At 42.5% G+C, this 27,705-nt stretch overlaps 1 protein-coding gene across 1 annotated transcript; it reads right to left on the bottom strand.

The window, feature by feature from the left end:
- Positions 1-49: 49 nt before the first annotated feature.
- On the bottom strand, positions 50-27,388 carry LOC115106180 (vesicular glutamate transporter 1-like). The gene is made up of 13 exons (XM_029628743.2): positions 26,892-27,388; positions 14,981-15,233; positions 13,425-13,543; positions 12,942-13,056; positions 12,523-12,610; positions 12,128-12,214; positions 11,165-11,307; positions 10,011-10,160; positions 9,630-9,762; positions 8,832-8,942; positions 6,914-7,041; positions 6,448-6,517; positions 50-6,085 (listed from the first exon to the last, which is right to left on the bottom strand). The coding sequence occupies exons 1-13, from the start codon at positions 26,951-26,953 to the stop codon at positions 5,796-5,798; spliced, it is 1,749 nt and encodes a 582-aa protein (XP_029484603.1). The 5' UTR covers positions 26,954-27,388; the 3' UTR covers positions 50-5,795.
- Between the last annotated feature and the right edge of the window lie 317 nt (positions 27,389-27,705).

Raw genomic sequence — 27,705 nt, 5'->3', positions numbered from 1 at the left:
CTCGTGTTTTTTTGTTTGTTTTGTTTAATCAGTTGTTTGGATCCCACACTCAAGATTGAATCGGTATCATTTTACCATGGTACTTTGGTGTACGTTGGTGCAGGATCACCTGTGCTGGAATAATAATGTTTTATTTTATTTCACCTTTATTTAACCAGGTAGGCCAGTTGAGAACAAGTTCTCATTTACAACTGCGACCTGGCCAAGATAAAGCAAAGCAGTGCGACACAAACAACAACACAGAGTTACACATGGGATAAACAAGCATACAGTCAATAATACAATTTTTAAAAGTCTATATACAGTGTGTGCACTAGGCCATAGTGGCGAAATAATGACAATATAGCAATTAAACACTAGAGTGATAGATGTGCAAGTAGAGATACTGAGGTGCAAAATAAATAAATAACAGTATGGGGATGAGGTAGTTGGATGGGCTATTTACAGATGGGCTATGTACAGGTGCAGTGATCTGTGAGCTGCTCTGACAGCTGGTGCTTAAAGTTAGGAAAGGCGCCCAAAGGAGGAATTTGCTTTGGTGCTGACCAGTGAAATATACCTGCTGGAGCACGTGCTACGGGTTAATATTTTATCATATTAAAATAAGGTTTGAGAACAATGGAATGAGAAGCAGAGTTTAATAGCACTAGACAAGATGGATGGGTAATTAACACGGTCTACAACTGGTTACTGTTTTGGGCCTGTATTCACAAAGCATCTAAGAGTGGATGTGTTTATCTAAGATCAGCTCCCCCCTGTCCACGTAATCTTATTCATTATGATTGAAGGCAAAACTGATCCTAATCAGCATCATGCTTTGTAAAAACGGACCTTGCTCTTAACAACCTTGAAGCCAGTAGCTTTGACCCAAGAAAAACCACTGAGAGGGAAGCTGAGTGAGCAGTGCTGGGCGGGCAGAGGAGGAATCCTCCTGCACCACACTCATCCATCTTGACTTTAATTTGCCGAACCCACTGTTCCCTCCAGGAAGCTCCTCAGCCCGGCGCTGCGTGTCAGAGAGAGACCTCAGCTAACCTGACAGCTTCTCTTTCCTCCCTCCTGCCTCACTCCCAGTCTCTCTCCCCTCAACCCCTAACAGAGAAATGCCAAGAGAATACAGAGTGCAGTTAGAATTCAGGTGTCATATTAAAGTACCGTTGTCTGATATCACTTACCAATGGCTCTCCCTTCCCCCCTCCTTTTCTCTCTCTGTCGGGCAAAGAGATTATCTCTCCCTGATGTTAGACAACGACAAGAGAGGAAGGGAGAAAGAGAGAGAAACAAACAGGGAGAGAGAGAGAGTCCTGTCCCATATGACCAGTGTCGAAAACTATTTTCTGACATGACGACATAGACCCAACAATCTTGGAAAAAAGGTATCCAAAAGGGTTCTTCGGTTGTCCCCATAGGAGAACCCTTTTTGATTCCAGGTAGAATCCTTTCTGGTTCCACGTAAACCTTTTTTGGAAAGGGTTCTACATGGAACTCAAAAGGGTTCTACCTGGAACCAAAAGGGTTCTACATGGAACCAATAAGAGTTCTTTAAAGGGTTATCCTATAGGGACAGGCGAATAAACCTTTTAGGTTCTAGATAACACCTTTTTTTTCTCTAAAAGTGTACACGCGCTCCCTGGACAATGGCAACGGCCTCTTTCAGATCCCATCAAAATCTTTATTTCTCTCTGACATTATCTCTAGCCCAGCGATCAATAGAGAATAAATAGGTGGAGCATATTAGTAATACGACACCTCGCATCTGGAGAGAAGGGTTCTTTGCCCGTTAGCAGCCAAACCAGAGGGAGAGGAAAGCAGGGGGTGAAGAAGGGAAAGTTGTGGGCTGACAGAGTGCGAAGCAGAGGCTTTGTGTAATATACAGTTTGTTCATTAAGCATTTGTTTAAAGGTCATTTCACGATTCACATTCACATACAAACCTGAACAGGCTCACAGAGAAAATATAATGTAATGTTAAAAAATAATCATTTGTAAATAATGTTGATAGGAGTAGTAACGATAATATGAATAATATAGTAATAATAACATTGTACTCTAGCTTTTTTTTCACCATATTTTTTTACATTAATATGTTTTTGAACATATACAATTGTACATTTTACTGGAAAGAACCAAACAAAAAGAAAATAAACAAACATTCAAAAAGACAACAGGAAAATCCCTAACGGTTATTATTCATATTTTCCTGGAATGTGATTTTTATATTTTATTCTTTACAGAATCTCCATATGGACTGAAGCAAATTCTCCAGTCAAAGCATCGGACCTGGGTCAAATACAAATAACAAATGGTTAAATACTTGAGCCGCTCTTGAGTTAGTTTGCTGGTTTAAATCAAGGGCACCTCAAATACCTTCAAGGTTTTGAAATACAGTATGTATTTGATCCAAGTGACACACCTCTCTGCTCTACCAATGAAAACATGGGTTTTATATTTGGGCTCCGAGGCTCACTAAACAACTCACAACGCTTACCAGTCCAATTATTATTTCTGTACAGTGACATACATAATTCATTATTTATTGCTTTTCGACTAAGTTCGTAAAAATCACTAGCCTACAGATGTTTCTAAGTAGTAAAAATCCAGTGCAGGCTACAATATAAAGGAAGGAATTGAAGAGAGAGAGATATTCCTCCATAGGAGAGAGATCTCGCTTCCCCTTCTCTGCTCTCTATGAACACCAGGGTCGTGTCCATTAGGGCACAAGAATGAGCATTTCTTGTAGGATAAGTCCAGGTAGTTCCCCCCCTGTTTCAATCTGTTTTTTCCCGTTTGGTGCCTAATGAACATGGCCCTGCAGGAGAGGGAGCCTGGGGCTCCATCAATCCCATGGTTGTAATGCACTGTCAGCAATCGACTGGTACATAGCTTCATGCACCATTTTGCCCTTCAAAGCAGTCACTATTTGATTGGTTCGAATGAGTGATCGATAGGGTCGTGGTGGGCGCTCGTTGGGATCACGACACCATGGTCTCTCTCCTTCGGGGTGCTATTGCTTCGCGATGGCGGGCACAGGCTGGCGTGCGTGGCTTTTAGGCTCCTTGGTGCAAGCAAACAGCTTCTTCAGTGAGAGCGCACTGACACTGCACTATATCAAGCGTGACCGTCCAGACAAAGTGGAAACCGATACAATGCTACAATACAATAACTTCCAGACTATTGGAGGTGGAGAATACAGTATATATGGAATGCAGACTTTTTTAGCGTTTTACGCGATTGTGAATGTTCCTTTGCCAAAACACGTTCAGACAGCCATATATGACGTAAAACAGATCCGAAATGTCCTGAAGAGTCCAACAAATATATGTGAAATATGTACCATATACTGTACTTCTTCACTGTATTTTGTAGAGCTTGGATTGGGTGGAGATGCTGTGTTGGTCTTTGAAGCAACTATTCTTCTCATCCTTCTCTTCCCATCTCAATTGACAATCATTTTCAACCAGGCAGACAGGTTAGGCCTAATATATATATACACAATTCGTTGACATGATAGACTGTAAAAGTGTGCTTATCGAAGTGACACTGTGGAAGCAACACTGAACGGACTAAAGAGACTTCATTGTGACCAGTATGCAAGTCAATAACTTTGAATTTTAAAACGTCCTTTCACCAGATTAAGCAAACCAATGTTACAGCACAGAATACTGTGCTTTATTGGCACAAGTAATATATTTTTCTTAAAAGTGTGAACATTATCAGGAATTGATTCATTTAGCTTTCAAGGACGTTAGCCGCCAGATAGTGACGACATACATGGCCATCAGTTGTAGCTACATCTACTGATAGTCGTGTAACAAAAACTGTCACAAAAATCAGGCTCATACTCATTATGAAATCAAACCAGACTGACAACCCACATGGTGGGTTATAATAAACACACTGTTGATGAAAGTAACCAAACTAGGCCCCAAAAAAACCTCTTCAATAAGAGGTGTAATACCACTATCGACATAGAAGCTTTGGTGCCCTAAAATACTCTTAGAGAGCCTGTCAGACACACGGTGCACAAAACACAAAACACACTCACATAGAGTGCATTCAGAAAGTATTCAGACACCTTCCCTTTTTATACATTTTGCTACGTTGCAGCCTCATTCTAAAATTGATTAAATAAACAAAATCCTAATCAATCTACGCACAATACCCCATAATGACGAAGCAGGTTTTTAGAGATTTTAGAAAGTTTATAAAAAAAACTAAAACTATTTACAGAAGTATTCAGACCCTTTGTTATGAGACTCTAAATTGAGCTCAGGTGCATCCTGTTTCCATTGATCATCCTTGAGATGTTTCTACAACTTGACTGGAGTCCACCTGTGATAAATTAAATAGATTGGAAATCATTTGGAAAGGCACACACCTGTCTATATAAGGTCCCACAGTTGACAGAGCATGTCAGAGCAAAAACCATGAGGCCCGAAGGAATTGTCCGTCGAGCTCCGAGAAAGGATTGTGTCCTTAACAAAACATTTCTTCAGCATTGAAGGTGTCCAAGAACACAGTGGCCTCCATCATTCTTAAATGGAATAAGATTTGAACCCCCAAGACTCTTCCTAGAGCTGGCCGCCCGGCCAAACTGAGCAAGCAGGGGACATGGGCCTTGGTCAGGGATGTGACCAAGAACCTGATGGTCACTCTGACAGCGCTCCAGAGTACCTCTGTGGAGATGGGAGAACCTTCCAGAAGAACAACCATCTCTGCAGCACTCCACCAATCAGGCCAGATGGAAGCCTCTCCTCAGTAAAAGGCACATGACAGCCCTCTTGGAGTTTGCCAAAGGGCACCTAAAGGACTTTCAGACCATGAGAAACAAGATTCTCTGGTCTGATGAGACCAAGATTGAACTCTTTGGCCTGAATGCCAAGCGTCACGTCTGGAGGAAACCTGGCACCATCCCTACGGTGAAGCATGGTGGTGGTGGCAGCATCATGCTGTGGGGATGTTTTTCAGAGGCAGGGACTGGGAGGGAAAGATGAACAGAGCAAAGTACAGAGAGATCCTTGATGAAAACCTGCTCCGGAGCGCTCAGGACCACAGACTGGGGGGGGCGAAGGCAAACCTTCCAACAGGACAAAGACCCTAAGCACAGAGCCAAGACAATGCAGGAGTGACTTTGGGACAAGTCTCTGAATGTCCTTGAGTGGTCCAGCCAGAGCCTGGACCTGAACCCGTTTCAAACATCTCTGGAGAGACCTGAAAATAGCTGTGTAGCGACATCTAACCTGACAGAGCTTGAGAGGATCTGCAGAGAAGAATGGGATAAACTCCCCAAATACAGGTGTGCCAAGCTTGTAGTGTCATACCCAAGATGACTCAAGGCTGTAATCGTTGCCAATAGTGCTTCAACAAAGTACTGAGTAAAGGGTCTGAATACTTATATACGTTTTTTTATTTGAAATACATTTCCAAAAATTTCCAAAAACCTGTTTTTGCTTTGTCATCATGGGTTATTGTGTGTAGATTAATGAGGGGAAAAAACAATTTCATCCATTTTAAAATAAGGCTGTAACGTAACAAAATGTTAAAAAGTCACGGGGTCTGAATACTTTCCGAAAGCACTGTACAGACACTTAGTACATGGCTCATCCTCTTTCCTCTGTTGTACAACCTGTTTCAGTTCTCCGTAAATAATACTTTGGTCCTCCCCTTCTTCCGCTCCTCAACCTCACCCTCATCCCAACCATCCACCCCACCTCTTTCCAAGTTCCTGTGCCAAAAGGAAACCATCTACTCGTTCTGTCTTCTACCCCACTCTGTAACTCCTACCTGTAAGTCCCTCTATGTTAGCTCCCTGTCTTCCTCTCCTCCGTATAGGTAGCTATTGGTTCCTGGTGGTTGTACTAACTCCTCAGTCTTATCCCAGTCCGAGACCCAGGTTCCTGCGCCTCCTCCTCCTCCTCCGTTGGGATCCTGAGCTTGGATCGTTGCTCCGTAGCCTCCTTCTCCGCTAGTACGGTACAACTCCTCTGTCTCATTGGCCAGCTCATCCTCATCCAGAATTCCACACTTCTCATCGCTAAGTTGCTCGGGCTCTGCCCACCACTGCTTTTCTCCGGAGGCAAAAAGTCCTAGAATACAAAAGTTAAATGAAATCCTTCTTCCCAAAACTATACTTACTTTGACTTGGATCTAGACTTTGTAGTTCAACTCTAAAGGGTTGCATACCTAGTTAAATAAAGGTTAAATACAAATAGATGAATACAAAATTAATATAAGAAATTTAAAAAATTGGCACCAAACTTCATTATATGTTAATATTAGGACAATATGGAATACAATCGTGCAAGAGCGAATATCAATACAATACACAATTGAAACACATTAATTTACTTCAGGGTCAATTCAAACAAGTGTTGCATCACTATACAGCTTCATTATGACGTGCGACGACAGGGGAGGGGGGGGGAAAGAAAACAGACAGAATACATACCGTAGAATATAACTCCCCCATAATGAACGAGTGAAGCAATGAGAAACACATACTGCCACTCTTCCCGCGTCTAAGGCGGGAGAGGGAGGGAGAAAGATAAAGAGGAGTTTTATTGTCACGTGCAGAAGTACAGTGAAATACCTAATGTGATTGATAGACGGCGGGATAAAGGCGGGATAAAGAGTGAGAGAGTGTGTGTGTGTGTGTGTGTGTGTGTGTGTGTGTGTGTGTGTGTGTGTGTGTGTGTGTGTGTGTGTGAGAGAGAGAGAGAGAGAGAAAATAAAAAGAGAATGAACGGGAGTGAGAGAAATAAACTAAAACAAGTGATAAAAGAGGGATGAATATTGAGTAAGAATGTGTATCTATTATCCCTCCATAGATAATGATGTATATGATGTGTGATGGTGGGTATGCAGTAGGCAGTGTGCTGTATGGTGTAGGGTGTAGAAGCAGGGTCATTTCGTACCTTATGTTTGGTCATGGCACCAACAATGAGTGGGCACACCATGCCAGACAGAGTGCCCACCCCGTTGGAGATGCCCATGAGGATACTGGCATAGCGGGGAGCAATGTCCAGGTGGTTCACATTGAAGCCTAATGGGGAAACAGAGAGAAAGGTCACCAATAAATTGTTGTTGTCATTGTTGTTGTTGTCGTACCGACACAGACCATCAACTTTCAAGAAGTATGATATAATAGTAGCCAAACTCTACAGTATGTCAGATAGCAAAGACAATCCCCTAAATAACTGAGCTTGAGAGATTATGCAATTCTCTATGGACAATTCAAGGTTAGCTGTTCTGCTGACGGAGCTTATCCGTTTCTGCGAGGAGCTGGAGTGAACTCTCTGATCTGTTGTGTGATAAACCTGCCAAAACCTGTCTTGAGGAGAGAATAACAGAAGACCGAGAGGTAAGAGAACTATGTGGACACCTCTTCAAATGAGTGGATTCGACTATTTCAGCCACTCCCGTTGCTGACAGGTGTACAAAATCGAGCACACAGCCATGACATTTCCATAGACAAATGTTGTTAGTAGAATGGCCCGTACTGAAGAGCTCAGTGACTTTCAATGTGGCGCCTTCATAGGATGCCACCTTTCCAACAAGTCAGTTTGTCACATTTCTGCCCTGCTAGAGCTGCCACTGTCAACTGTAAGTGCTGTTATTGGGAAGTGGAAACGTCTAGGAGCAACAACGGCTCAGCCGCAAAGTGGTAGGCCACACAAGCTCACAGAACGGAACTGCCGAGTGCAGAAGCACGTAACGTGTAAAAATCGTCTTTCCTCGGTTGCAACACTCTACCGAGTTCCAAACTGCCTTTGGAAGCAATGTCAGCACAAGAACTGTTCTTTAGGAGCTTTATGAAATTGGTTTCCATGGCCGAGCAGCCGCACACAAGCCTAAGATCACCATGCGCAATGCCAAGCGTCGGCTGGAGTGGTGTAAAGCTCGCCGCCATCATCATCGGCAGTCCAACGGACGAATCTGGGTTTGGCGGATGCCAGGAACACGCTACCTGCCCCAATGCATAGTGCCAACTGTGCCTTCTTCTCCCCAATTTTGTGGTATCCAATTGGTAGTTACAGTTTTGTCTCATCGCTGCAACTCCCATACGGACTCGGGAGAGGCGAAGGTCAAGAGCTGTGCGTCGTCCGAAACACAACCCAACCAAGCCGCACTGTTTCTTGATACAATGCCCACTTAACCCGGAAGCCAGCCACACCAATGTGTCGGAGGAAACACTATACACCTGGCGACCGTGTCAGCTTGCACTGCGCCCAGCCCACCACAGGAGTCGCTAGTGCGCGATGGGACAAGGACTTCCCTGCTGACCAAACCCTCCCCTAACCCGGACAACGCTGGGCAAATTGTGCGCCCCATGGGTCTCCCGGTCACGGCCGGCCGAGACAGAGCCTAGTAAAGGGAAATCTTAACACTACAGCGTACAATAACATTGTAGACAATTCTGTGCTTCCAACTTTGTGACAAGAATTTCGGGAAGGCCCTTGCCCCTGTGCACAAAGCGAGGTCCATACAGAAATGGTTTGTCGAGATTGTTGTGGAAGAACTTGACTGGCCTGCACAGAGCCCTGACCTCAACCCCATCGAACACCTATGGGATGAATTGGAACGCCGAGCCAGGCCTAATCACCCAACATCACTAATCCTCTTGTGGCTGAATGGAAGTCCCCGCAGCAATGTTCCGACATCTAGTGGAAGCCTTCCCAGAAGAGTGGAGGCTGTTTTAGCAGCAAAGGGGGGACCAACTCCATACTAATGCCTATTGATTTTGTAAGGAGATGTTTGACAAGCAGGTGTCCACATACTTTTGGCCATGTAGTGTATATGAGAGATATGTAAAGATAACCACCAAAGTCTCACCTGAAATAGCGAACCCACTGAAGCCCACAGCCAGAACCAAAAAGGTGATAGCCACAACTTTCGTATGAGAAAACCCGACCACTAGCAGCAGGGTGGCTTCCATTCCGAAACCTATCACGAGAAAGTTAAGACACATAAACAAATATGGAGGAAGTCAAGAATCAAGGTAGCATTCTTTCAATACTCAGGTAAATGAACGGGGATAAAACAGCACACAAAGACAGTGGTGAAACCTGATAGAGGATATTCTTCTAGTTAAAAGGTATTGAGTGCAGTCTGCCCGAAATGTGGCTCTATGTGGTTCAGCTTCCCACAGTGATATAGATATGTATAAGCTTCTCATTCCCCTCACTCCTGTATTCTCTGCAGTTCAAAAATAGTTTACTGTGGCAAGCAATCCTGCGTTACTGTAAGTCATCATTTGCCTTGTGCCGTGATCGTTTTCTCACGCACCGACCGGACACCATGGTTACCACAAAACGAGGTGTTGTATTTTCCAAGTAAATATCTCTCTTACATTTTTTTGGTGAAACTTTTTTTACCTTCTATTTTTCCTTCTAGCTGAGTTGTTTTGTTCATGTAAAAGTAGTCTTTGGTTATATATGACAAAACTGGCGCGAGCTGTCAACGAACGGCTGATACGAACAAACCAACAATCTTTCACGGTTCTTAAAAAGCAACACTTGATAGCTAATCACGAAATCAAAGACATGTCTTGCCCTGTCGCCTGCTTCTGCTTTTTCCTTCCTCCTTCCTCCTCTTTTCCACCTTCTCTTTTCACCCTCCTTCCTCTCTTACCTCCGCAGTTCATCATCTTCCGGACGTTGGTGGTGCTCATGATTTTGTTTGTGCGCAGGTAGTCAGCCAGCTGGCCACCGATCGGCACGATGATGGTCATCACCAGATGGGGGAGAGCCGACACCAGGCCCACCTGGGATGAGAGGTGGATAGGAGGTTGCCAGAGGGTGGAGGATATATTTTAGTACTGTACAACAAATAAAACCAGTCTTGGAGGAGCATAACAGTACGTGTTAGTAGTCCTCATAAGAAAAGCTAAAAAGGCCATTTGTGCACCCCAGGATCACACAACCCTGGGTTCACATAGGGCCACATAAAACCTGCACCAGCACAGTACTAGCTCTAGGCCAGATGTACATGGATATTCCTTGTCTTAGTCACCTTGCTGATCTCAAACCCAAACACTTCTTCAAAGTATGCAGGTTGGCTGATGAGGAGCAAGTAGAAGGTCCAGCTTCTACAGAAATTGGCCACGATGATGGCGTAGACTGGCATCGAAGTGAAAAAGGCTCTCCAAGGCGTGTTCCATTTCTAGAAGGACCAGAAAACATTCAATTTACAGTAAGGAGGCAGCCAACAGTGCATGGTAAAATACAAATAAAACATTGAGTAGATACTGGACAGAATAGCGAATACAAGATACCGACATTAACATTTTTTTGCGTATTATGACCAAATCATTCAAAAGTATCTAAAATGTTTTGTGTATCTCAACAAAGTCACTTACAGATGAGTTGTAAATGATGTGAGAAAAATGCTACTATACATATGTAGGATCTTAATTTTCTAGCCAGTTTGCTACAGCAGAAAAGTGATCCTGCAGCAACAGGAAATGTGAATTATTATTATTATTATTATTATTATTATGTGGTCTATAATCAATGTACATTTTTTGTAGAGGTTGATATATCTTTTGTTAGGGCAAATCAAGTCTGATATTTTAAAATGGAAATTACAAACTTTAGAAGCCTTTTTAAACATTGAATACAAGCTTGCATTTCCTGTTGTGCAGGAAAATTATTCTCAGCAACAAAAGAGTGATCAAATTAAGATCCTACATCTGTAAATACCATGACTTGCATGGGATTTGTGCCATTTGTGACAGCATTTGGAAACATTGCCAGGGAAACTAAACCAAAGCATGGATTGCTGTCATACTTTGTCCATAGATTGGTTACTGGGGTAAGGAGACCAACGTGTCATTTTGTAATTTGAGTGAACTATCACTTTACAGCTTTTGTAACAGCCACCACATTGAGACCAGGGTTGATTGTGATCATCTTATCATGATTCCATTGTGTGTTCTAAAAGACACCATATCCCCTATATAGTGCCCTACTTTTGGCCATAGCATGCCACTTCAGATGAAGACACTGTTAAAAATAAATATTAGTTTAAAGGCTCAAAACCCCTACATCACATCGTCAGAACACAGCAACGAGAGGCCATGAAAAGTGGATCTGCAGAGGAAGAGAAACAAAGTGATGTTTAGCTTAGAAGCGAGATAGTGGATAGTGGAATCGGTGTAGACTAACCGTAACAGGTGTAGAGTTAGCGGCTGACATTCCAATAGCCTCCTCAATGTATTTCCGCTCCTGTTCTGTGATGGTGGGGTGGGCTGCCGGGCTCTCGTACGACACCAGGATCCAAAAGAGATACCAGAAGATCCCAAAGCTGCCTGGGAGGTGGAAGGTAGAGTGGAACGAGTGTCGAGAAAAGAGTAAGAATAGAGAAAATGAGGTTTCTTAAAACTAGGACAGACTGAGGTTCAGAGCTACAGTGCATACGTTTCACAACCAATTCATAAGCCTTTGTAGCATTTGCATACTTGAACTGAACTGAAGGATTGTTCACTTTTGCACCGCTAACCGATACAATCCATTTCCACTAGCATTGCTACATTCTCCAAAAATGCTAGCCAGGAGATTTAGGACTTTGCTAAATACATAGATAACCAGGGTTGTGGTCAATTCCATTTCAATTCAGGAAGTACACTAAAATTCAAACTCTCTTCAATGCTTTTCAATAAGGAAAAATGTGAATTTAAATTGGAGTTGGGTCCACATTTTGAATTGACTGGAGTTTTAATGGAATTGACCACAACCCTGCAGCGAACTTTTTAAAACGGTTTGGAGGAAACAACCACAGTCGAAGATAAGCTTAACTTGACATAAAAGTGAACTACACATGTAGGATCTTAATCTGAGCCATTTTGTTAAACAGGAATATAATCCTGCAGCAAGAGGAAATGTGTATTATTATGAGGGTTATAATGAATTGACATTTTTGTAGGGATTGAAAGATTTTTGGTAAGGGGAAATTAGTTCAAATTTCAAAGTGAAAATTACAAACTTCAGAAGCCTTTTTAAACCTTAAATACACTGCAAGTTTAAAATGTCCTGCATTGCAGAAAAGTTATCCTGCAACAGGGTGATACAATTAATATCATACACCTGTATCACTTTAAGTTGGGAACAGTTATGACAGAGGTTACTAACCATAGACATAGAAAACAGATGACCACCCTGAATACTGGACTAGTACTCCAGCCAGTGGCATGGCTATCACGGCTCCTGCATAGGACCCTGAGATACAGAGGCAGACACACTCAAACATGAGTGAGACAGAAAGGTCAGTCATATGGAAGTGCACATCAATAAACAACATTGCTTTGGAACTAGAACTACTATCTTGAGCAATCCGAGCGTGATTATTAATGATTACAATGGTAGAAATAGTCAAAGTAGATGTTGAGATGGTTCCAGTCATGTAGGATTATGGAGAATGAAGTCATCACAATAAGTTATATTAATTGTCGTAGAGAGCACAACTGTGACCCTTTGTAGTGCCCAGACAAAGACAGGAGGATGACAGAAGAGTGAGTTGACCTCACCACAAAAGGCTGTCGTGGCCAATCGACTTCTTTCAAGAGGTGGGGCCCATTTTGCCCAGATACCGTGGCACGCTGGGTATGAAACACCCTGCGAGAGAAAGAATTACAGTTAAGTGACCAGGAACTTAAACTGATTGTTTTCTCTATGGTGAACTGGCCACTGACCACTGACCATGTCATAATTTTTTATGTTTTCTTTCTAATATGAAAATCTCCTAACATCCATGACATCACTTCCGGGTGCAAATCTTTCTCTCAAAGGGGTGTTTCAGGTGAAATGCACTTTACACGAGAAAAAAAACCTTCTCGTCATGTATGACAGATGGCCAGTGATCAGTTCACCATAGAGAAAACAATCAGTTGTCAGCATAGTGAAATCTGATGTATGCTAGGGAAAGCCATGGAATGTAGCCAAGCACCTCCACGAGTCCTTGACATATCCTGACAAGGATAACACAGGCAATGTGAGTTCGTGCTGCCGAAGGGATCAACATATTCAGGCATGAGGTGGCCACTATGGCAAAGCCAAAGACTCTGCATGATAGAGGAGAAAAAAGAGGGAATAGAATCAGATATGTACCTACACTATTAGAAAAAAAGGTGCTATCTAGAACCTAAAAGGGTTCTTTGGCTGTACCAATAGGAGAACCCTTTGAAGAACCCTTATTGGTTCCAGGTAAAAACCCTTTTGGGTTCCATGTAGAAACCTTTCCACAGAGGGTTCTACATGGAACCCAAAAGTGTTCTACCCGAAACCAAAAAGGGTTCTACCTGAAACCAAAAAGGGTTCTCTTATGGGGACAGCCAAAAAAACCTTTTGGAACCCTTTTTCCTAAGAGTGTTATTGAAATATTATGAAATATTCACAGCATATTATTCACATATAAGTATAAGCAGCTGACCTGTTGGCTGCAAATTTTTGACAGATGAATCCCCCGGGTATTTGGGTTACTATGTATCCCCAGAAAAATGACCCATGGATCATTCCAACCGTTTCTGGTTCCCAGTTGAACTGAGCTTTCTATGGAGAGATGGAGAGAGTGAGAAAAAAATGAAAGGAGAGTTCAAGGCAAAGAAATGGGAAGGAAGAAAATACATGTGAGATCGCTAAACCAAAGTAGGCGACCCTCACTACCACCCTTCAATGGTAATCATTCATCAAAGCCTTATCAACCCAACAAAAGACAAAGTTGACAATCAAACTATTTAATTGCGATAGATGAACATTTTCACTAGCTGTAACAATCCTCTTTTAGCTAGCGCAACATGGCGTGCGTCTCGTGTTTGCTGGTCATACATTTACATTTAAGTCATTTAGCAGACGCTCTTAAGGTCATTATCATTATCCATTTAGGAGAAGGAGGTAAAGCCAAACCAACCAGATTGGTCCAACTCTCTGACTCTTAGAGAGCATACAATACCATTCACTGACAATAAGGATTCAGTCTCCCAAAAATTCACACATATCACTCATGGAAACATAGGTGCTATCTAGAACCATAAAGGTTCCGTTCTTTGGCTTGTCCCTGTAGGAGAACCATTTTTGGTTTCTGGGAGAACGTTTCATCCAACAAAGAACACTCAAACGATGGAAAAGGTTCTATGAACACTGAACAAAAATATAAACACAACATGTGAAGTGTTGGTCCCAGTTTCATAAGCGGAAATAAAAGATCCCAGAAATGTTCTATACGTATACAAATTTAATTTCTTTCAAATGTTGTGTACACATATGTTTACATCTCTGCAAGTGAGCATTTATCCTTTGCCAAGATAATCCATCCACCTGAAAAGTGTGTCATATCAAGAAGCTGATTAAACAGCATGATCATTACACAGGTTCACCTTGTGCTGGGGACAATAAAAGGCTACTCTAAAATGTTCCGTTTTGTCACACAACACAATGCCACAGATATCTCAAGTTTTGAGGGAGCATGCAACTGGCATGTTGACTGCAGGAATGTTCACCACAACTGTTGCCAGAGAACTGAATGTTCAATTATCTACTGTAAGCCTCCTCCAACATCGTTTTAGAGAATTTGTCAGTACATCCAGCAGGCCTCATAACCGCAGACTATGTGTAACCACGCCAGCCCAGGGCCACCACATCCGGCTTCTTCACCTGTGGGATCGTCTGAGACCAGCCACCTGGACAGCTGATGAAATTGAGGAGTATTTATGTCTATAACAAAGCCCTTTTATGGGGAAAAACTCATTCTGATTGGCTGGGCCTGGCTCCCCAGTGGGTGGGCCTGTTCCCTCCCAGGCCCAACCATGGCTGCGCCCCTTCCCAGTCATGTGAAATCCATAGATTAGGGCCTATTAAATGTCTTTTAATTGACGGATTTCCTTATAGGAACTATAACTCAGTAAAATGGTTGAAATTGTTGCATGTTGCGTTTATCTTTTTGTTCAGTATAGAACACTACCAGTCCTCAAATAACCCTTTTGGACTCACCACAAGGATTGGTTTGTCGCCCTTGTAGATGGTTTGGTTGTTGACCATGCTGACGATGGCCACGCCCAAGTTGCATCGGATGCCAAAAGAGATGCAGAAGCCCAGGCCGGAAAGGATGGCGATGATATAGCGCCGTGGCAGGCCGAAGCAGGTGCAGTCCACCACGGGCATCTCCTTCTCCTCCACGATAACTGCCTGGCCCTCATCGGTGAGCTCGATGGTCTCGCCATTTTCCTGCCGCTTCTCTAGGATTCTGAGAACAAAGAGGAGAGAATATATACACTGTATATATAGAGACAGTTGGCTTGTGACTTACAGCGACAGCTGTAACATACAGACGACAAAGAGACATGATTCAGCAACATTGCACAGTCGAGCATTTTGTTGATATTAATTGAAAGTATTGAGACATATGTTACATTTACAAGTAACTGCCAAAATAAAGGAAACACCTACACAAAGTGTGTTAATAGGGCATTGGGGCACCACGAGCCGCCAGAGCAGCTTCAATATGCCTTTGCATATATGCCTTTGGGGCACCATTCTTCCACGATAAAGTCCATAATTTGGTGTCACAGGCACCGCTCCTGGCTTGAGATCTGGTTATTGAGATGACCATGGCATATGGTTTCCATTGTTTTCATGCTCATCAAACCATTTCAGTGACCACTCGTGCCCTGTTGATGGGGGCATTGTCATCCTAAGTGAGCACAGCCATGGTAGCCAAAATAATGGGCAACTGGGGCTGCCCAGCATTTTTATAGCTGGCATGATGGTTAATTACTTAGGAATTGCTCAGAAACCACACCTGTGTGGAAGCACCTGCTTTCATTGTACTTTGTACCCTCATTTACTCACGTGTTTCCTTTATTTTGGCAGTTACCTGCATGTTCTTGTTAGCATAAGTCTGAGGTATGATTGTGTAGGTGTGTGTGTGTGTGTGTGTCCCATGCATTTAGTTATGCAAGTTATTTTGCATGGCATTAAACGTCCATGAGGTTGTATTCATTGCTAATGTATTTTAATGGCTATGCTTGACAACACAAACATATTTCCATTGTGGAAAAATCAAGACTCATCCAAGACTGAGACTTTCCTAACTGTAAACCTCTTTAAAAAATGTCAACCACCTCTGGGCACTTCAATGTCACCTTGGCCAAGCCATGGCTTGCAGTGATTTATTTATTTTTTTCTTATATATTTTTTGCTGACATGGCCAGTCTGACAGGCCTGGCTGGCAGGCTGTGTGGTAGAGTAGAGCCAAAACCATAAGGTGAAAACAGTACTTGTCTCTTTGGCAGAACTCAAGCCCCACCCCGCTCTCTCCTGCTTTCTCCCGACTCATCCAGCTCACTGAGCAAACATGCTAACGACCTGTGCCAGCCTCCAGTCTGGGAAACATCAAATATGTATTCAGCCGAGGCACATCATCCATTAGGCATGAGATCTGCCCGGCCCCAGTGCGAGGCTGTACCTCTGCTGCAAGGCCAGGGAATATGGGGAGATGTGGGGGAGACTGAGGTTTCACATGCCCCTGCTTTATTTACATTCTGGTCATACGTTTTTAATGCTCAAGTGATTAGGGGGAAGGAGAGCCATTGGTTAAGAGCAGACTGTAGGAAGCGGTAGAACACTAAACTGTCAATCAGTCAGTGGTGAAGCCAGCATTGTTTGAACTGCAAAGTTGACCGTTTCTCGTCTGAGGAATCAGACTATTGGCTTTGTATATATTTGAGCTAGTTGGGTATAGTTCTTGGGAATGGTAAAAAATGGGTACTGCCTTCAACCACACTGTGATTTGGTATGTTATACTTTTTTTGCCCAGACCTTTTCATCCCTCCTTTTCATCCCTCCTCTCACTTTTGTCATTTTACAGACGTATCAGAAACAGCGTAATATGAAGTGGAAGGAGGAAACTGCTGTTTAAGGTAAAAAGCTTCACAAGAAACAGGGAAAGGTGATGCTTAGACGGGATGTCTCACAAATATAGTCTCTGAAAACGGCACAGAAGACATTTTTTGATACATTTGTCCATATCAAGACAAAAGTATGTATCATACTGGGTCAATGCTCTGATATCCTTACCTACCAGAAACTTGACCAGAATTTCAGAACCACCAGGGCAATATCTACTGAGACAGACTACCCAGGTCCTGTCAAACCCATGATAAATCAAGCTAGGGTAATCTACTGACAGTGTCACCAAAGCAGTATGTAGACCAATGTCACAATGGCATAGCGATCTGTCACACAGCAGCACTGTCACTGGGCACAAGGTGTGTGTCTGTCACCCCATCAACATGCAAGGCCATTTTAGAAGGTGAGCTTCCTATGTGGAGGCTTGAGCATGATGCGAGGGTAAAATAGACATGTCCTCTAAGACACCTTTGAGAGCAAACTTTATACCATATTTGGCATCAAACTATAGTTCACAAACTGTGCATTGCGGCAAGTCGAAAACGGCTGTGGTAAGCGGAACCTGTGTACGCTAACACATGGGAGGAAGCAACATCCACAAGACGGGTGCCACTACGGTAACCTGGCTTACCCGTCCCACGTGACTTACGTCGAGGGAGAGCTGTGACACGCTGGTCTGGACCGGAAGCCGTTTGATAATGCAATAGTCGCTCAGAAATTGAGGGGACGTATTGATTAGTTCTCTCAAATGCTTTGGATTTGAAAATCCAACAGTCGTAATGGAAGGGGACAGCGCTCAGGGGCTGTCCATGGCTGTGCGTGTGGGTTCGAGTGAGAAAGAGACGAAGGAGAACCCACCAGTAAAAGCACAGCACCCTTCATTATCGACACATTGTGCCGACAACATCAAAACAGTCTTTCCAGACTCTGAAGTCAGGAGGACTTTTGAATTTGGTATCAGCCAGACTACCACTACGGTGCCTTTACCAATAGCAGTTCACACAAGCAATGGCTCCAACATTCTTCGACATTGATGAAGTATTAATGACTTTCGCTGACGATTAATTATTTATATCTCCTCCTATTTCTGTCTTAGTGGGCCTCTCTTTCTTTCTATTCCATCCTGTCCCTCGTTCATCTTTTTTTGGGGTCTGGTCTCAGTCCCTGCCTCCCGTCCTCAATTCCCTCTCCTCTCACATTGTCACACCCATCTTGCACGACTGTTCTTCTAACACCAATTCCCCCTTTCTGTGTCTTGAGAAATCACTCCCTGTCTGAACAGGAGAGCACCCAGAAGGACACATCTGTGCAGGTGAAACAATGTCCTTTTGATACCTGTCAGGTGTTTATGAAATGTGTTCAAGGGGGAAACGTGCTCAACACTACTGTCTTACAAATAACCGCTGAAAAAGTGCGAGGAGCCAACTGTCCCATAGTAATGAAGTAGAAGACAGGTCAGAGTTCACTTGATATCATTGCAGCAGGTTTCCTTCGCCTGGCCCCGAGACGTATAGCCCGTTAAACCCTTGGCTCTTCACTAAACCCCTCTCGTTTTGACTCTCTAAATAATATCACACAAACCGACAGAATGATTTACGTACCTGTGTAGTAAATGTGGATGTCTTTCTGCACAAAACTCTTTTGAGACATATTACAGGAGAGGAAATGAAATAGAGGTCATTGACTCTGAATAGTTGTTCACTGGGTTGTCCCAATGAGTATACCAGGTTCTCGCCAACTTAATCTCTTAATTCATTCGTCAAGGACACTGACGTGAGGACAGTTCAGCGTTGCAGTTCAGAGTTCAATCAACAGGTTAAGATGATTGAAGAATCAGTTGTAATGTACATGAAGAGTAGGACTAGATCTGGGAAGCAACTAGAATGGGAATTATTTTCAAGATACCGTACCACCTGAATATGACACAGACCCTCTTGATATGAGGTTGCAGACTTCTGAATACACAACGGAATAGTTAAGTCAATTGTTGAGAAAAATGTGAAATGGCATAGGAAAACCTTTCGCCACAGAGTGAAAAGTAAGCTGAGGGCATTGGAACTCTCTCTTGAACAATACGATCATAGATGTAGGAATTAAAATACATCTCTATGAATACAATAACCAAACATCTTATTCTCTCAACAATCCACACACTGTACCGGGCCAAAATGAGCTTAAGAAACATTCAGCCATTTTTTATTTGGTTTATGAAAACTCAGCTCTAAACTCACAATAGATGGCTGATTGGTGACTGATAATATTTTGTGGAAATGACATGACATCACATGGTCAAAAACACTGGCTACTTCCCACTGGGCACAGACATCAATTCAACATCTATTCCACGTTGGTTCAACGGAATTTAATTGAAATGACGTGGAAACAACTTTGATTCAACCAGTGTGTGTGCCCAGTGGGTTGTGTTAATAAGACAAACTATACCGCAGACACAAGTTAATCTGCAGAAAATGTCCCAGAGTATTATCACCATGTGGGCAAGGGACTCCGCCTTAATCAATTGAATTGTATTCAGCAGCTAAATGTGATATTGTTAAGACCCCAATGCTTGACAAAACAGGTGGATCTAACTATATACTCTCTGCCTTGGGGACAATGTCAACCAAATGTCATTATGCAACGGTTTATACAATGTTTTGTCAATTACGAATTGTGACGTGGATTGGTTATATCAAATTAGGGACACTGCACTTGAGTTGCTATTTTACTACAAGATGAGACACTCTCTCATCCTTTCTAAAAGTTCTGAAAACAAAGATACTGTAGTTCTAGGCAAAAGCCTCCATTTAATGACACCTCTTTGTGTTTGAAACTTGCAGAGAGCAATGTCAGGTTAATTAAAGGAAAATTCCACCCAAAAACGATCTTTTGGTATTTGTTTCATTAGTCCATGGTTGACATAGTCTAAAATGTTTTGTTTGTCAGCAATCAAGTTTTCAAGATATGTCAACTTTCTAAATACAGACATCATCCCTGTATGATGCATTTTGCATTATATGAAAAAATGCATCAGTACAATCAAAATGAATTTAATGAGTCTGGCAACCTAAAACATATACGTATATGGAGAACTATTGCTATGGCGTAGTAAATGTCACAGACATGCACGCATGACAACTACAACTTTATATTGATACGCATATGCTCGTTAACCGAGCCACAAACCAACACCTCTGGGAAACACCTCCGCGCAGGCACGTGCTGAGGAAGTGAGGGTTTACCGGACACTATCGCGTAAGGCAATAGCCTACAGTAATCCTGAGTTTAAATGCTTTTGGAAGGGACAATGACGAGTTATCGAAAGGGGCGGACCCGGAGAGGTGTAGGCTACTGAAAGAAAGAGAGGGGGGAGAGAGAGAGAGAGAGAGAGAGAGAGAGATTGTAAATACAACCCATATTTATGTTGATTTATTTTCCCTTTTGTACTTCAAGTATTTGCACATTGTTACAACACTGTACATAGCCAAAATATGACATTTCAAAATGTCTCTATTCCTTTGAAACTTTTTTTAAGGTGTACTGTTTAGACCTACTGTTCATTGCTGATAGTTTATTTCACTTTTGTTAATGATCCATTTCACTTGCTTTGGCAATATAAACATGTTACCCATGCTAATAGAGCCCTTTGAGAGAGAGAGAGAGAGAGAGAGAGAGAGAGAGAGAGAGAGGGGTATATGGTGATTGGGATTTATGTGGGCCAACAGCTTGGAGGGGGAGGGTTATTTCGGGAGAGGATTTGTGTGTTTAGACACATCTTAAAATCCAGAGAAATAGAGAGACCGCAAACTCTTTGCCCTGTTTCTGAAGATTCATCATACCTTTTCTTGCATTGTGGGCGCGCCAAACAAACACTATGTTCCCTTTTGAAAGATGTGTCTTTCACATTTCTTGAGCAGAGTAGCCAGCTCTCGCAAGTGGTCACACTGCATCTCACTAGGCAAATTAGCTGCTGATCTAAGTGCCTTTGAACGGGGTATGGTAGTAGGTGCCAGGTGCACTGATTTAAGTGTGTCAACAGTTTCCTGTGTGTTTTAAGAATGGTCCACCACCAAAGGACATCCAGCCAACTTGAATCCCTGTGCAACACTTTCGACACCTTGAAGAGTCAAATGCCCCAACGAATTGAGGCTGTTCTGGGGGCAAAAGGGGGTGCAACTCAATATTAGGAAGGTGTTCCTAATGTTTTGTACACTCAGTGTATACCGTTCTTTTGCACACAAAAAATACCTAAAATGCATGCAAACTCTGGGCACAAAGCCACATAGAGATCAGCTTGTTGTACCCCCTGTATATAGCCTTGTTATTGTTATTTTATTGTGTTACTTTTTTAAAAACTTTAGTTTATTTAGTAAATATTTTCATAACTAGTTTTTTAAAACTGTATTGTTGGTTAAGGGCTTGTAAAGTAAGCATTTCCACCTGTTGTATTAGGCGCATGTGACAAATCAAATTTGATTTGATTTGTTATCGTGTCACTACAGTAAAATAACCATGATTATTGGGGGGTAAAATATGAACCAAGCATAAACTTAAATTAAACTTCATGTCTCCTCCTTCATAAAGTTCTAAAAACGAAGATACAGTAGTTCAAGGCTATAGCCTCCATTTAATGCCACCTCGTTATGTTTGAAACTTGCAAAGAGCAATTCGACCGGGCACACCATGTCATTTCAACGTGGATAATTGGATAATATTTGGTTGAGACGTTGATCAATGAGATTGCAACCTACAGTTGTGGCCAAAGGTCTTGAGAATGACACAAATATTAATTTTCACAAAATCTGCTGCCTCACTTTGTATGATGGCAATTTGCATATACTCCAGAATGTTGTGAAGAGTGATCAGATGAATTGCAATTAATTGCAAAGTCCCTCTTTGCCATGCAAATGAACTGAATCCCCAAAAAACATTTCCACTGCATTTCAGCCATGCCACAAAAGGACCAGCTGACTTCATGTCAGTGATTCTCTCGTTAACACAGGTGTGAGTTTTGACGAGGACAAGGCTAGAGATCACTCTCTCATGCTGATTGAGTTCAAATAACAAACTGAAAGTTTCAAAAGGAGGGTGGTGCTTGGAATCATTATTCTTCCTCTGTCAACCATGGTTACCTGCAAGGATACACCTGCCATCATCATTGCTTTGCACAAAAAGGGCTTCACAGGTGAGGATATTGCTGCCAGTAAGATTGCACCTAAATCAACCATTTATCGGATCATCCAGAACTTCAAGGAGAGCGGTTCAATTGTTGTGAAGAAGGCTTTAGGGCACCCAAGAAAGTCCGGCAAGCGCCAGGAATGTCTCCTAAAGTTGATTCAGCTGAGGGATCGGGGCACCACCAGTACAGAGCTTGCTCAGGAATGGCAGCAAGCAGGTGTGAGTGCATCTACACGCACAGTGAGACGAAGACTTTTGAAGGATGGCCTGGTGTCAAGAAGGGCAGCAAAGAAGCCACTTCTCTCTAGGAAAAACCTCGAGGACAGACTGATATTCTGCAAAAGGTACAGGGATTGGACTGCTGAGGACTGGGGTAAAGTCATTTTCTCTGATGAATCCCCTTTCCGATTGTTTGGGGCATCCGGAAAAAAGACAAGGTGAGCGCTACCATCAGTCCTGTGTCATGCCAACAGTAAAGCATCCTGAGACCATTCATGTGTGGGGTTGCTTCTCAGCCAAGGGAGTGGGCTCACTCACAATTTTGCCTAAGAACACAGTCATAAATAAAGAATGGTACCAACACATCCTCCGAGAGCAACTTCTCCCAACCATCCAGGAATAGTTTGGTGATAAAAAATTCCTTTTCCACCATGATGGAACACCTTGCCATAAGGTAAAAGTGATAACTAAGTGGCTCGGGGAACAAAACAATCCTCAAGAGGCGGGTGGACAAACAAAAACCCACAAATTCTGACAAACTCCAAGCATTGATTATGCAAGAATGGGCTGCCATCAGTCAGGATGTGGCCCAGAAGTTAATTGATGGCATGCCAGGGCGGATTGCAGGTCTTGAAAAAGAAGGGTCAACACTGCAAATATTGACTCTGCATCAACTTCATGTAATTGTCAATAAAAGCCATTGACACTTATGAAATGCTTGTAATTATACCTCAGTATTCCATAGTAACATCTGACAAAAATATCTAAAGGCACTGAGGCAGCACACTTTGTGAAAATGTATATTTGTGTCCTTCTCAAAACTTTTGGCCACGACTGTATATTCAACCACTTCAAAAGACAGCCAAAAGTTAGTTGAATTTCCAATGTGTTATCGGTATGCTTTCAAACATCTAAAATCTGAACCAAATTCCAATGGATAAACAATGTCCGATTTGTCACCCAAATGCCTAACACTGCACTTTCAAGGACTTAAAAGCAAAGCAAAGTTCAAATAGGAATACAGTAATTCTAGGCTATAGCCTCCATTTAATGCCACCTCTTTTGCTCTCTGCAAGTTTCAAACACAAAGAGGTGGCATTAAATGGAGGCTATAGCGTAGAACTACAGTATCTTTGTTTTTAAAACTTTTAGAAAGGTGAGAGAGTGTCTCATCTTGTAGTAAGGCCAGCATCCCGGAGTTGCCTCTTCACTGTTGACGTTGAGACTGGTGTTTTGCGGGTACTATTTAATGAAGCTGCCAGTTGAGGACTTGTGAAGCGTCTGTTTCTCAAACTGGACACGATAATGTATTTGTCCTCTTGCTTAGTTGTGCACCGGGGCCTCCCGCTCCTCTTTCTATTCTGGTTAGAGACAGTTTGCTCTGTTCTGTAAAGGGAGTAGTACACAGCGTTGTACGAGATCTTCAGTTCCTTGGCAATTTCTCGCATGGAATAGTCTCCAATGACCATTTCTCAGAACAAGAATAGACTGACGAGTTTCAGAAGAAAGTTATTTGTTTCTGGCCATGTTGAGCCTGTTTCAACCCACAAAATGTACGCCTATGTAGATATTCCATTTTTAAAAATCTGCCGTTTCCAGCTACAATAGTAATTTACATCATTAACAATGTCAACACTGTATTTCTGATAATTTAGATGTTATTTTGATGGCTTTTCTTTCAAAAACAAGGACATTTCTAAGTGACCCCAAACTTTTGAACGGTAGTGCATATATATTCACTACATGGCCAAAAAGTATGTGGACACCTGTTCGTTGAACATTTTCTTCCAAAATAATGTGCATTAATAAGGAGTTGATCCCCCCTTTGCCGTTACAACAGCCTCCACTCTTCTGGGAAGGCTTTCCACTAGATGTTGGAACATTGCTGCAGGGACTTTCTTCCATTCAGCCACAAGAGCATTAGCAAGGTCGGGCACTGATGTTGGGCGATTAGGCCTGGCTCGCAGTCGGCGTTCCAATTCATCCCAAAGGTGTTAGATGGAGTTGAGGTCAGGGTTCTGTCCAGGCCAGTCAAGTTCGTCCACACCGTTCTCGACAAACCATTTCTGCATGGATCTCGCTTTGTGCACGGTGGCATTGTCATGCTGAAACTGGAAAGGGCCTTCCCCAAACCGTTGCCACAAAGTTGGAAGCACAGAATCGTCTACAATTTCATTGCATGCTGTAGTGCAGGGGTAGGTAATTCCAGTCCTTGAGGGCTTGATTGGTGTCACAGTTTTGCCCCAGCCCCAGCTAACATACCTGACTCCAATAATCACCTAATCATGATCTTCAGTTTAGAATGCAATTTGATTAATCAGCTGTGTTAGGGATGGAGAAAATGTGTGACACCAATCAGGCCCTCGATGACTGGAGTTTCCCACCCCTGCTGTAGTGTTAAGATTTCCACTCACTGGAACTAAAGGGCCTAGCCTGAACCATGAAAAACAGCCCCAGACCATTATTTATCCTCCACCCAACTTTACAGTTGGCACTGCATTGGGGAAGGTAGTGTTCTCCTGACATCTGCACAACTCAGATTCGTCCATTGGATTGCCAGATGGGGAAGCGTGATTCCTCACTCCAGATAATGCGTTTCTGCTACTCCATAGTCTAATGGGGGCGAGCTTTACAACACTCCAGCCAACTATTGGCATTGCGCATGGTGATCTTAGGCTTGTGTGCAGCTGCTCGGCCATGGAAATGATTGTGCTGACGTTGTTTCAAGAGGCAGTTTGGAACTCGGTAGTGAGTGTTGCAACCGAGGACAGACAATTTTCACGCGCTGCGCGCTTCAGCACTCGGCAGTCTTGTTCTGTGAGCTTGTGTGGCCTACCACTTTGCGGTGGAGCCATTGTTGCTCCTAGCCTTTTCCAACAGCACTTACAGCTGACCGAGGCAACTCTAGCAGGGAAGAAATTTTACTAACTGACTTGTTGGAAAGGTGGCATCCTATGACGGTGCCACATTAAAAGTCACTGAGCTCTTCAGTACGGGCCATTTTATTTCCAATGTTTGGCAATGGAGATTGCATGCTGTGTGCTCGATTTTATACACCTGCCATCAACGGGTGTGGCTGAAATAGCCGAATCCATGAATTTGAAGCGGTATGTTCAATGGCTAAGGGGTGTTATTAAGCATGATGCAACTCGGAGTGGATACAGTCATTATCTGTGGTATATTGGCCATATACCACAAACCCCTGAGGTGCCTTATTGCTATTTTAAACTGGTTGCCAACGTAATTAGAATATTTTTTTAATTTTCATATCCGTCTGATATATTATGGCTTTCAGCCAATCAGCATTCGGGGCTCAAACCATCCAGTTTATAATCATGTTTAGATCATCATGGTATATATATATAAAATAATTTACATGTCATATTAGAATAAACTAATGTTGGCTATTTGGCCTCTTCATCCATCCATCCCATCACAAGCTGAGCTGAGGCTAACTTCTTTATTTAGGTTCGGCCTACAGAAAACGTCCGTGAACTCGAAGATACTGTAGGTTCAAATCTAGCCTTTAGGGAAACTATTTGAGGTAAGACCTATCTATAGACTTTAGAATGGACGGAACGGAAACTGTCTCAAGTTAACAGGTAAACGTGAGGACATTCCCACATCGATATTAATAGGGCCTGAATTAAGTTAATATAGTTAGCTATATTTCAAATCAAATCCAATTGTATTCGTCATATGCTTCGTAAACAACAGGTGTAAACTAACAGTGAAATGTTTACTTACGGGTAATTTTCCAGCAATGCAGAGTTAAAGATACATAATAAAATACAATAATAATAACAGAAATAGTGACACGAGGACTAAATACACAGTGATTTACGAATAAATATAACGAGTAAAAATAACATGGCGAATACAGGGAGTACCAGTACCGAGTCTATGTGCAAGGGTACGAGGTAATTGAGGTAGCTATGTATCTCTTTGCAATGTCCTTGCTCTGACATTTGACATAGAACAGAAGCTATACATTTACACACGATGAAAAATCAAATATTTTCTATTAGAGCAACCATAAACCTTTTTGAAATGAACTATTTAACATGAAAGATAATCAAATAACCCACATTAAAAACAGTTAGCTACTCGTAAAATACATCCTGAACATAAATAAAAATGTAGGCTAGGCCTATCGTTCATTTTACTCAGAGTTGTCTCAAATGTTTAAAAAAAAATGTTTTTACGAAATTGACAGAAACACCAAATTGATCATTGCAAACAGATGTTTCGTCAGGTCAACCAACCCCGCTCAAGCCTTTGGGCATCTTGATATTCCCTAGCCTACAGACAAATTTGTCTACCGGCCGGCCCACCGGTTCCTTTTTAGCCAAAAGTGCAGAAAAAAGTCATCCCTGATCTTTTACAGCGCTTAATAGGCCTAGGTTACTTGAATATACATATATTTAAACTCTATATAAACTCTAAATGCATGCCGGACGGGATGACAAGTGACTATTTTGTAATAAAAAATCAAGACCGCGCTAATCTGGATTTCACGCGCTACGATAACAAAGTAGGCTACACAATTTGCACCAATAAACCACACAGAAAAAGTAATAAAGCTTTTGTTTTAACTTACTTGTGTAATTTTCCGAGGGTCTGGCCCGCGACGATTTTAAACCTATCTGGTCGTATCTCCATCCTTGCGACTCCAGTCTCCGACCGATTTGCTGTCCGCGCGCACTCCCGCTTGAGCGCGCAGCCCTATTCACTATCACCTTCTCTCTCCGCCCTTAACCTCTCACTCACATACCATTAAACATTGCTTCCCTTTATCAACTCGCTGGTCCACCCCCTATGCTGGTCCACCTCCTATGTTGGTCCTCCTTTTTGTGATTATTTTAGCCCAATTCAACCCAACGTGAGCAAGGAGTAGAAATTCAAGAAAAAAAGTACAAAAACTTCCCATGCCTACATTTTACACAATCGAGATTAGAAAATACGTTGTTTTAGCAGTGTTTAGCAATTAAAAAATAACTTCTCAAACAAATCCAAATGTATATCTCGAATGAATGATCGCGCGCTGTTTGGCCGCGAGTGTCACTATCCATGGTGCTGAAACCAGATTACTGCCCTCAAGACTAATCTGCCCGATTGTGTGTAGCGAGTATCTGTCACTTCCTTTCCAGAAGCCCGGCGTCTTAAGTAGCCTGGCTATTCTCGTACCACACTGAATGACGGGCATTAGATTAGTCTATACAGACACACATGTAGCCTACTGGAGAAACAGGTAATTTAGGGCCAGAGTGGTCGCCTGAGATTAGACGTGAGTAAAGGTATAACCACTATCTTGAGTAAACTCACTTAACTCACTTAAGGAGACATACATACCGTGGCTGTTTGAGTTCTGTTTGTTGCCACAATAAGCTGTAAGACCACAAACATGGATGCGC

The sequence above is a fragment of the Oncorhynchus nerka genome, linkage group LG23 (genome assembly GCF_034236695.1).
Source record: "Oncorhynchus nerka isolate Pitt River linkage group LG23, Oner_Uvic_2.0, whole genome shotgun sequence".
NCBI lineage: Eukaryota > Metazoa > Chordata > Actinopteri > Salmoniformes > Salmonidae > Oncorhynchus > Oncorhynchus nerka.
Note: the sequence above shows the minus strand (reverse complement) of the source record. Positions and strands in the feature narration are given on the sequence as shown.